General features: G+C 33.5%; 2 protein-coding genes and 1 pseudogene across 2 annotated transcripts in view; all 3 read left to right on the forward strand.

The window, feature by feature from the left end:
- LOC137627471 (cuticular protein 47Eg-like) overlaps positions 1-949 on the forward strand; it is a 2,838-nt pseudogene extending 1,889 nt beyond the window's left edge.
- An 8,619-nt stretch (positions 950-9,568) lies between these two features.
- LOC137627294 (cuticular protein 47Eg-like) overlaps positions 9,569-12,500 on the forward strand; it is a 9,758-nt gene continuing 6,826 nt past the window's right edge. Inside the window, exon 1 of the mRNA XM_068358375.1 lies at positions 9,569-9,580. Within this exon, the coding sequence (XP_068214476.1) occupies positions 9,569-9,580 (12 nt within the window). The remainder of the gene's footprint in view (positions 9,581-12,500) is intronic.
- Positions 10,245-11,029, forward strand: LOC137627472 (cuticle protein CP575-like). The gene is made up of 2 exons (XM_068358556.1): positions 10,245-10,363; positions 10,737-11,029. The coding sequence occupies exons 1-2, from the start codon at positions 10,245-10,247 to the stop codon at positions 10,900-10,902; spliced, it is 285 nt and encodes a 94-aa protein (XP_068214657.1). The 3' UTR covers positions 10,903-11,029.

Genomic DNA, 12,500 nt, shown 5'->3' on the forward strand with positions numbered 1-12,500 from the left:
TTATAATAATATATTTTTACTATATCCTTCAATGAATTTAATATTCCTTTCAATATTCAACAAACCTTTAAATATTACTTTGATTTTATGAGATTAAAGAGTTATTGACCAGGTAACCATCGTTTTTATGAAAAAAAAAATTCTTCATTTATATTAAAGAGGCAACACAAAATTAGATGTAGAATATTTCGGGCTAATATTGCCTTTTTCTTTTATATAAAATATGTTTATTTAGAAATAAACAGTGTCTATAACGTTTTTTTCTTTAAAGGGGAAAGTAGATTATTTGTTAAAATTTGGTCCCGTAGGGGGATTTAATCTAGTTCCCGGATACGATAAGTAAAATGATGACGCTTAAGAGTAATTAGTGAGATACCATTGAAAGAAAAATCAAATTTATTCACAACATAATTTGATTTTTACGCAGCATTATAATTATACTTGGAGGGTTTTCAACTTATTTAGATAAAATTTCTTGAGGAAGCGGGTTTATGCAAAGGTTTTACGTTATGTTTTTTTACGTAAAGTTGGTGGGACAACTGTTTACTAACGCAAGGTGTAATATTAGTCCAATGGAAATGATATAATCATATTCTTTTTTTTTTCTTTACCATTAAAGTTGGACTCACACGAGTGAGAAGAATTCTACATTAAATTGTCCATCAAATATAAGAGAAACAAAAGATTGTCATGGCACTTAATCATTTTCACATCACTGGTGTGAAAAACCGTTGTACTGTATATTTCATTAAAGAAGAGGTAGAAATTATTTTCTTTTCTTTACTATTACAGCTGGACTTCACCCGAAGGAGAGGAATTCTACGTCAAATATGTGGCTGACGAAGACGGATACAGAATCGTCGAGTCCAACGCCGTCCCCGTCAGCCACGACGGAGTCGCTGCTGACGGTAACCAGGGATCCTTCCCTTCTGAAGAAGCTGAGGAGTAATAACCTTCAAGAGACATAAATTAATTGTGGATATTTGTAAATAGAAATACCGGTGATATATATAATGAATAATTTCCGACATATTTATTGTTCTAAATGATTAATAAAGCTCATATCGCATGAAAATATTTGTTTTTTACCCCTGATGTTTTGTTTTATCATTAAGAAACGTACATTCACGAAAAAAGGAATTCATTTGATAATGACGAACCTGGCCTTCATGAAGCACCAGGTTACTGCAAGGACTTCTCTCTCGGACTATTATTTTTGTCTACATTTATCTATAGAGTGCATTTAGGTTTACTGCATTATTGAAGATATGCTTTCATGCAATATCTTTATAACACTGAATCATAAACTGATGTGATACTTGATGTCTAAAACTACGCAGTAAAAAGTGTCAAATATTTATTATACTGTCAAATGCAAGAAGTTTTGTATGTAAACTGCATAGCCTTGGATTGTCAGTCACAATAACTAAGAATTGAGTTGAATAAATAAGACAATATATATTTTGCAAATATAACTACAGAATAAGTAACTAGATTAACTTGTGGTTAAGAGTGTAGTCCTTCTTTACATTGCATCTTGCTTTTTTTTTCCTTGAAGCAAGCGTGAATACTAGAAGCAATTTCTATCAAAATATCAGTAATTTCAGTTACAGAGAAGGCAGAACATACCTGAAAAGGATGTTAATATCGTAGGTGTTTCAATTGTAGTTTTCACCATTCGGATTATTCTGAACCGGTGTAAAGGATTCAAGTTACCCCCCCCGTTTCAAATTACCCCCCGGTAACTTGAAACCGGTTTCAGATTACCGGGGGGGTAGTTTGAAACCGGTTTCAAGTTACCCCCTCTGTTTTCAAGTTACCCCCCTCATCAGAATGATAAATAATTCATGTGACATCGCAAATATGTATCATGCATTTATTGTTGGCTTTGCAGCAGTAGGAAAAGTAGTTTAATCTGGTATTTAAGACCAAAAATTGTGTATTAGTGAATTATATGACACGTTAAAAGTCACAGACTGTAATTCAAGGTTCTGTGATAAAGGAGAGGTAAAATTTTATTTTGTTTCTGTTCGTGTGATTGTTGATATTTTCGTATTTAAGACCTAAAGTGTCATATAATTCCCTAATTCACAATATTTGAAGTTACAGACTTTCATTTAAGGTTTAGTGATCACGGCGAGGTAAACTTTATTTTATTTCAGTGTGCGAGTGATTATCGAGATTTTATTTTTTTTTTATTTTCAATTAACTGGCCTTCTTTCAATTAAACACAAACTATGACGCATTTAACTTTATACAAAACAATTATTAAGTAAAAAAAGATAGATATTACCCGTAAAAATATTTGAAATCAAAACCATCACAATGAACCCTGTTTTAGCATTACATGGAACAAAATATTTACTAAATTAAACATTAAGAAAAAAAAATGGGAAAATGGTAATGAAATTGTTAAATTTGGAATTGACCAAACAATCAAACGTGTCACAGATGCAGCCAACTTATAAAAACGACTTTGTTTCAGATTGCAAGGTAAATTGGGTCAAGGGTATTAAGCATACTGATAACATTATAAAGGAAGACATGAAAATGGTCTGAATGAACTAATTTATTGAATCTTTTGTGATAGCACTAACTTCATCTGACGAAGTCACCATAACCACGTATGCTAATATAACCTTTGTTGTAAAGAAATTAATTTTGTCGATTAATTAAATAAATTCTAAAACAATACAATCACCTACGTAAATATACCATATTAAACATAGTTAATTAAATCCTTTGTAAAGAATCCTGTCTTTTAATAATCAATCAGAATTGAGAAATGAATTCATTTGATATCTAAATTAAGATTATTTCTGTTCGTATGATAATCGTTTTATAACAATTTTGCTATTGTTATATTTAAGAGTTTCAACTTGTCACCACGTGGTTGCAAACAAAAGAACGAAGGAAACAATTTAGGGAGAGTATCAAATTAAAGGATTATATTCTTAGGACCGTTCAAATCCGGGTGAATGACTTATTAGTTGACCCTTTTCTCCTATTCTTGGCTCGCCCATAGATTAAAGCGGTCAAGCCAGGTGTGCTTTGAAAATGACCCAAGAGAACTGGCAATGCCGCTATTGGGCTCCGAGTTTGCTCTTATAATGGTTTGACCATACCCATAGTTGCAATATAACAATAGAACTCCTTGTGTCCATATATCTCTTTGTATATTCATTTATTCTGTCACTGATAATGCATAGTAACTTCGTAGTATTTGGATGCTATGCACGCAAAAAATAAAAGCTCAAATATAAATTACCAACATGCATGTCGTCGTGCAGACAGAATTAACGTTGTGTAAGCTACTGTTAGCTCGATTCATTTTAAACCAGAGGACATTAAAGATGGTATGAAGTCTCGATTACTAGGTATTGCTGTTTTGTCATTTGATGAAATGAGTAATAAGAAAGAATGGAGCTATGACAAAGGGGCAGAAGTCTTATATAAACCGCATGGAATGTACAGGTGACCATGTGGCGAGGTCTTTTTTTCTTTATGATACATTTCAGGTAAAATTCTTAAACATTTTATGACACCGTTTTTCAATAATTTTCCATTTCGAGCTCAACAACAGAGAAAAAAAATCCATACACGAATCCATCACTTACTATTCTGGAAGATGGTTTAAATAGATTTGATTTAGCCCATGATAACACACAGCTGCCTGCCTTTAGGCTAAAATCAGTAACAACAGTTGTGAGATTAACACAAGCTGTGTTCAATGTCATCCATAGAGGGCTATAAAGTGTAACGACTTTTCCGTAGTCCAGGTGTTTTCGTATACAAACAACCAATGTAAGTACAGTAGAAGCAAACAGCATGTACTGTATCATGTTTTATTAAAACTGTTATAATTGCTTACAATCTTGCTTTATTAAAAGTGTCAATTATTTACAGATATCATGAATGATATAGTATTTACAACATACATACAAATACATATACATGTATTATATATATATATATATATATATATATATATATATATATATATATATATATACTGTATATATATAGTATATATATATATATATATATATATATATATATATATATATATATATATATATATGTATGTATACGTATGTATACATATATGCTTATGATCAATATGTTGATTATACCTTATATAATATTTGCTTGCAATATAATTATGAAATATTTCAAATAATGGAAAAAATAACCGTCAAAATCAAATTTCACCTCGTCTTCCTGTCTCGGTCAAATATGCGCCCATGACTGATAATGGAATATCCAACATTTATTAGCTAAGATATAAACATAAGGACGGATAAAGGCTGGATATTAATAAACGATACCAATAGGTGAAACAGTACATGTATATACATATTACCTAATGATTGTGTTGACCCTGATCAAAAGCAATTTATTAATATTCATAAATGATGAGATCCTGCGCAAAAACGAGGGGGGTAATTTGAAACCAGGGGGGTAGCATAAAACCGGTTTCAAATTACCCCCGGGGGTAGCTTGAAACCGGTATCAAGTTACCCCCCGGTAGTTTGAATCCGGTTTCAAATTACCGGGGGGGTAAGATTTAGAGGGGGTAATTTCAAACCGGTACACCTGTAGGTGTTATGAAGATTGTTTATCGTTACAAATGAATAAATATAAAAGGAAAGCAGCAAATGCAATAGAGTTTAGTTGATAACAGTACGTTTTCTCTTCATTAATTCTACGCAAACCTACAGACTACCCAAGATTTCATCAGTCATTGGCCTTGTTTACGGAAAATATAATTCAATTAAGTTTCTAAAAATATTTCAAGACTCTCTCTCTCTCTCTCTCTCTCTCTCTCTCTCTCTCTCTCTCTCTCTCTCTCTCTCTCTTTCTCTCTCTCTCTCTCTCTCTCTCTCTCTCTCTCTCTCTCTCTCTCTCTCTCTCTCTCTCTCTCAAGTTTATTTTGCAATAGATTATTTCACCCTTTGCAAATAACTTTCATTGATTGCCACCTGGTTACTAATAAATCATTCCAGCTTCATGTTTATGGTTATTTCCCCAGCAAACTAACTAGATATTTTTCGATTCAAAGGCATAAGCTCACCTTCAAGCCCGGGTAGAGTAACTTAACCGAAATTAATTTTCCCTTCGGTCATTATTCTCGAAGCAGAGTAGATTCGATAACAAAAACTATTTGTGGTTCTATATTTAAATGAAAGTTACGTGTATGACTGAATAAACTTTCGTACATAAACACGAGTTACAAATTTAGCTTTTAGATATTAGGGTGGTTGTGAGGGAATTTTAATTCTAAGCCTGTATATATATATATATATATATATATATATATATATATATATATATATATATATATAGTATATATATACATATATATATATATATATATATATATATATATACACACGAGGGACGTTCATTCAAGATTTTCCCTTACCATCTTAGGATTATCATGTGTGACTGAAATTTCACTTGTGTATTGACACATTAGTGTATAGGTCACATGATAAGATGCAGGTCTGAACTCACATTGCTTCCTTTTTTTACAGATTATAGATTGAAGGAAGGTGTGACTATGGACCGGGTCGAGTATCGAACAGTGATCAGGTTTCTATATTTGAAAGGTCACACGTCGAAACAGGCATTCAATGAAATCAAACAAACTTATAGAGGACACTGCCCCATCATATGATGTTTTAAAACACTGGCATCACCCAGTTCAAGTGTGGCCTAACATCTGTCGAAACAGCACCCGTTCCTGGATGCCCCCCATTCTGCTATTGATGAATAGACCATTCGTCAAGTAGAGGCTGCCATTTTGGAAGACCGCTGTATAACTTAGCGTCAGTTAGCCCAAATTGTGAAGATAAGAGTAGGGTCTGTCGAATAATAATTCTGGATCATTTGCACATGCATAAGGTGTCTGCACGGTGGATTCCCAGGATCCTTACTCCCTTTCAGAAGCAGAAACGAGTGGACTGCTCAAAGTCTCTGTTGGACATGTGTCAACAAAACCAGGAAAACGTTTTTGACAGTCTTATCACACAGGATGAAACATGGGTCCATCGCTATGATACTGTGACTAAAGTCCAGTCTATGCGGTGGAAGCACTTCGATTCACCACCCTCAAAGAAGGCAAGAGAGCAAACCCTTTGCAGGAAAGGTCATGCTTACCGTCTTTTGGAACTAGCACAGAGTAGGGATGATGGATTTCCTGGCAAGGGTACCACAATTACTGGGACTTACTATGCTTCACTACTGCGTAAATTGCGAGAATCAATCAAATTCAAAAGGCGCGGCATGCTGACCAGAGGAGTCCGACGCCTGTAAGACAATGCCCCAGTTCACAAATCGAATATTGCCCAGACAGAAGCGCACTCTTGTTGCTATGAAATTTTTTTTTAACCCCCCTATTATCATGACCTGGCACCATCTGACTTTCCCCTCTTTCCAGGCATGAAATAATTTTTGAAGGGAACATGTTTTCCAAACGATGAGACACTGATTTCTAAAGTGGAGTCATGGTTTGAGGCTCAACCCACTGTCTTTTACAAACAAGGTCTCCAGAGTTGCATAAAACGATGGAAAAAATGCATTACCATGGGTGGTGCTTATGTAGAGAAAGACTAATATCTATCTATCTATATATTTATATATATATATATATATATATATATATATATATATATGTGTATATATATACATACATATATATATATATATATATATATATATATATATATATATATATATATTATATATATATATATATATAGACAATATGTTGGGGGCGTTCAAAATCGAAGATAGTTTCTCTCCGGATAGTTTCCAGAATAACAGGAAAAAATGCCTTTAAGTTTCTCCATCTATTATTTGGGGTCAACACGTGTTTCGAGTCACTTCGTGAGTCTTCTTCAGGACTACGTTGGTTGACTGATGGAATTACACTTTAATATAAAGGCTATGGTGGTGAAAAATTTGATGCAAGAATATTTGGAAACTCCGAAACTAATGAAAAACATTTCATAAATAAAAACTTTGGATCTTTTTAAACATATAGATAATAATTCAAGATCAACTTTTAAATACATTAAGGATATTTCATAAGGCTTCACAGAACTTCACGACCGATCATACAAGCCCTCCACTTCTTCGTTAAGGCTTACGTTTCCATATTTGCAGTCAGACCGACGTCAGTTCTTTAGATATGCAATCTCGTTCAAAACAGACTAATTTGTGAAGTTTACACGTTCCCTCAGAAATTAGGTTTGTGATCTGCTTTGATCTCAGATTAGATTCCATTTGGAGCGGCACCTTTCCTTATTACAAATTGTGTTTTTGATGCTCCTGCATTTTCAATGCAATCAAAAAGTTTCTGCACTCCTATCCATGCCGTTTTTCTTCTCCCTCCGATGCAGCGAGTCACAAGCAGATTCTGTTTATTCTCGAATACACAAATAGATAGCTGGTGAAAGTGAAAGAAAAAAATCAAGGCCCTGTTTGGTTAAACTAACAGAAAAGTCAATTTATCATTCTATATTGGATGCAACGACTACATTTTATTTTATTTTTTTCTGTTTTTAAAGCGTCCATCATTCATAATTCCACCAAACGAAATTACAAAAGTCCTTTCTTAGGTCTCATTTGTATAACTTTGAGGGAACTGGTTTGTCCGGTTTGAATGCTTTGGTTACGTTTTTGTCTCCAGAGTTCTTGAAGAAATTGGATGGAGTAAAGAAATAATATGTCAGAGTACATTTCATGTCAAGTGAATTATATGACTGTAATAAATGTTTTGCTACTGACCATAATAGTAATAACAATAGTTATGATGATAACTAATATTGAAAACCTGAGATATTCACTGTATGTTTTTGTTAAAGGAATTTAATGGTGTAAAAAGAAATAATTTGGCAGAGTACTTTTCATATGTCATGACCATTAAATAAACGTAATAAGGGACATACTACTAACCGCAATAGTAATGATGATAATAATGTACTATTAGTTAGGGGCTATTAATAGCTTTAATGAGCTGGTTTTTATAATCTTCAACTGTTTACTTCCTAAATTGATAAACTAAATTCATAAATCTACAGAGAAAATCGCACCGATTCTACCAAGCTTAATTGATTTTGATAGCTAAGGACATTCGTTCCTTCAAACAATAAAAATTGTGTAAATTGATGATTGTTATCATAACTATCATTGTTAAAATCATTGAGACAAGATAACTGGTAATAAAGTATAGGAACTTTAACAACTTGGCGATGTGATAATAATTTTCTTAACTTTCTCCTAAGGTAAATTGATTATCAGCAATCTCTTAATAAGCGATATTCTTCTTTGGAGAGTGATTTATTATTATTATTATTATTATTATTAGTAGTAGTAGAGTAGTAGTAGTAGTAGTAGCAGTAGTAGTAGTAGTAGTAGTAGTAGTAGTAGTAGCTAGGGTACAACCATAGTTGGAAAAGCAAGATGCTATGACCAAGGCATCCAGCATAGAAAAATAACCCAGTGATGAAAGGAAACAAGGAAATGAGCAATCTACAAAAGAAGTAATGTACAAATAAAGTTAAACATTTAAGAACTGTATCAATATTAAAATAGATCTTTCATATATAAACTATAAATCCTTCAAAGAATGAGATAGAACTGTGTGGCAGAGTGCACCCTCAAGCAAGAAAACTCTACTACAAGACAGTGAAAGACAGAGGCTATGGTACTAACAAAGAATAGAAAACAATGGTTTTGATTTTGGAGTGTCCTCCTAGAAGAGCCGCTCTTCTACCCTAAACAAGAGGAAAGTAGCCACTGTACAATTACAGAACATTAGTTAACCCTTGAGGCGAAGAAAAATTGTTAAGGAATCTCAGTGTTGTCAGGTGTGTGAGGACAGAGGAGAATGTAGAAAGAATTGGCTATACTGTTCGGGGTAAATGTAGGCAAAAAAAAAAAAAAAAAATGAGCCGTAACCAGAGAGAGAGATCCAATGCAATACTGTCTGGCAAAGATCCAAAAACGCTCTAACGGTAGTATCTCAACGGGCGGCTGGTTATCTTGGCTAATCAGTGATGAATCATAGAATCTCTCTCTCTCTCTCTCTCTCTCTCTCTCTCTCTCTCTCTCTCTCTCTCTCTCTCTCTAAGAATTTGAAATATCATTCATCCATATTAAGCAAAACTTTAACGCCTTAAGATCAAGAAAATTTCCATTTCGAATACAGTATACACACACACACACACTCTCTCTCTCTCTCTCTCTCTCTCTCTCTCTCTCTCTCTCTCTCTCTCTCTCTCTCTCTCTCTCTCTCTCTGTGTACGTGTGAGTGTGGTGCTTATGACCATTATTGGTTGGCAACAGTTTATGACCTTACATTGGTAGATCAACTATTTACCTCTCTCTCTCTCTCTCTCTCTCTCTCTCTCTCTCTCTCTCTCTCTCTCTCTCCAGTTAAAAAGGTCTGCCTGTGGCAAGGATGGAGAGAGGCAAGATAGGGCGGGGCCAATTCTCGGATATATATTGGAGTATGATCTGGTGTACTTTGTCAATTGCTCCGAAGTCGTGATCACTCACCATGAAGTTCGCTGTACGTGAGGCTATAAATGTTCTCTATTATAGGGCTTAAGGAATGTATCTCTCATGAATAGTTTTACAAATATTATCCTCTCCTATACTTGTAAAATTGGCTTTAAATTTTGGATGTTTACTTTTTATTATAATTAAGGAATATATTTCCGAAATTGTATGAGCCATTTTCTTTCTTATGTATACATTCAAACAACTTGGTAGATGTATATCCCGTGAATGGTCTTACTGTTTTGCTCTGCTATATATTTAGCGGTAACAGAAAAACTTATAAGATTTGATACCTTTTTAAAAATTATGGAATATAATTCTTATGAATCTATTCTCTAAAGATTTCCTCTGAATTAACTACGAGTCCACATCCCATGTACATATCATATATTAGAATAGATTACCTTTTTGTTATTGAGCCTCAGTAGTATATAAAAACATTTGCTTAATTTTAACGGTAAAGAAAGCATTTCAGGCTTCTTTGAAGTACAATGTTATTAAGTTTTTTTTCTCGATCAGCATGTATTTCCGAAGGTTAAGGTTCGTATCGCCTTAATCACAGTCTTGATATTTCCTTTGATAGATAGCAATTGATAGATACGTCTAATTGATACCGGAATAAGAGAATTTTATGTCATTCAATGTTTGCTTTTACATTTATTTTCCAGATTTTAATGCTGTGCCTGCTGGGTCTGTCCCTCGCTCTCCCCGATACCATCCTAGATTTCGAAGGGGAAGACCACGAGCACGAGCAGGAGGGTGATGCTGGAGATGAAGTGGAGGGAACGTACAGGTAGGATTAATGATTAGATTATTGGTATATGGAACCAAACCATCTAAAATCATTCTGAATTTTTTCTTTGCAGATTTCCATTCAAGTATGGAACACTGACATCGGAAATCCATTTTTAAATCTTTTTAAGATCATCATTCCCATCACTTTAAATGCTAATTTTCTTACAATGATATATTTTAGTGGAGATGTAATTATTTTCCTTTTTTTTTTTTTTATAAAACCAAATACTTTTATGGAAGAATTTTTAAACCTGGTAACACATAAAATCTAAATGGAATATTTTGGTTCATAAAAATATGTGCATGCAAAGCAAAAATCACCCCAATATGACCAATTTCATACCTGACGAATCAATATATTCCTAACACAGCTGGACCTCACCTGAAGGAGAGGAATTCTACGTTAAATATGTGGCTGACGAAGACGGATACAGAATCGTCGAGTCCAACGCCGTCCCCGTCAGCCACGACGGAGTCGCTGCTGACGGTAACCAGGGATCCTTCACTTCTGAAGAAGAAGAAGAAGCAGAGACGTGAGATTAAACGCAAGCAAGCAAACTAATGGTCTTCAATTTATTTATTAAACAATACATTTGAAACTGTATTCTGGTAATATAGTTAACATATAATATACTGTATTTCCATCTTATTCTATTTTGCAATAAATGATTTCAATATAGTTTTCCTTTCATTTTCCAAAATATAATATGCCCAAAGAGGGAATATATTTATTCAAATCTAATAACTACATTCATTCCATGGCCATCTTATAAATACAATGAATGAAAACTGTAATATCACAGAGACTATTTAACATCGCAAACTTAGACCTCATTAGAATTATTTTCTGAAGCTTTTTTAAACAAATCATTGCGATTTTGTATTTGGATCCTGAGCAATACAAAATATTGGGTATAATTCGAAGGTGTTTTCTGCACTCTTTAACTCAACTAGTTAGTCCTAGAGGACAAACAATTATCAATTATTGACCTTGTAAAGAAAATAGTCCGAGTATGTATACGTTATATCATTGTGCATTTTAATGTATAAGGTTTCTTGATATTCCATTAAATTAATTTCTCATGTCCTGTTTTTTTTTTTTTTCATTTTAAGTTTGAATGGTGCTTACATCTAACATGTGTTATCATTATTATTATTTTTTCTATTATTATTATTTTCATTATCATTACCATTGTTATTGGTCCTGTTACAGCATTAGTTAGTAAAGGTGAATAGTCCATGTATAAGAGATCTAACTATAAATACTGCTCATTTCGGAAAAATGAATATAGAATTAAAGAAAGAGAAATCATCATCTACTCCTTCTACGCCTATTGACGCAAAGGGCCTCGGTTAGATTTCGCTAGTCGTCTCTATCTTGAGCTTTTAATTCAATACTTCTCCATTCACCATCTCTCACTTCACATTTCATAGTCCTCATCCATATAGGTCTGGTTCTTCCAACTCTTCTAGTGGTTTGTGTAACTCAGCTGAACGTTTGGTGAACTAATCTCTCTTGGGGAGTGCGAAGAGCATCCCCAAACCATCTCCATCTACCCCTCATCATGATCTCATCCACATATGGTACTCGAGTAATCTCTCTTATAGTTTCATTCCTAATCCTGTCCTGCCATTTAACTCCCAATATCCTTCTGAAAGCTTTGTTCTCAAACCTACGAAATCTATTGGAGATTGTTTCATTGTCATACCATGACTCATGTCCATACAGTAACACCGATCTCACTAAACTGATAAATAGTCTGATTCTTATATGTAATTTCAGGCGATTTGATTTCCACTTTACCTAGCCATTGTCTGATTTGTTTTTTTCCATCTCTCAGAGAGAAATAAAAATATAAGATTAACACCAGGAAAAACAGGTAAGATAAAGTTTACTAAAATCATAAAGTGAGACTCGAGTAAGTTTACACAACAAATAGTATTTGCTCCATTATCTTAAATTTACAACTATTTAACTACAACGCCAAAAATTGTGTTCCATTGTTTAATCATAGCTTTGGCAAAACTTCTAGAAAGCTATAAGGTTATAAATCTCATTAAAGGAAACGTAATACTGTTAGATTTACCATCATATATAATATTGAATACGATATAAAAAATATAGTAATAACATG

This window comes from Palaemon carinicauda, chromosome 35 (assembly GCF_036898095.1).
Source record: "Palaemon carinicauda isolate YSFRI2023 chromosome 35, ASM3689809v2, whole genome shotgun sequence".
Lineage (NCBI taxonomy): Eukaryota > Metazoa > Arthropoda > Malacostraca > Decapoda > Palaemonidae > Palaemon > Palaemon carinicauda.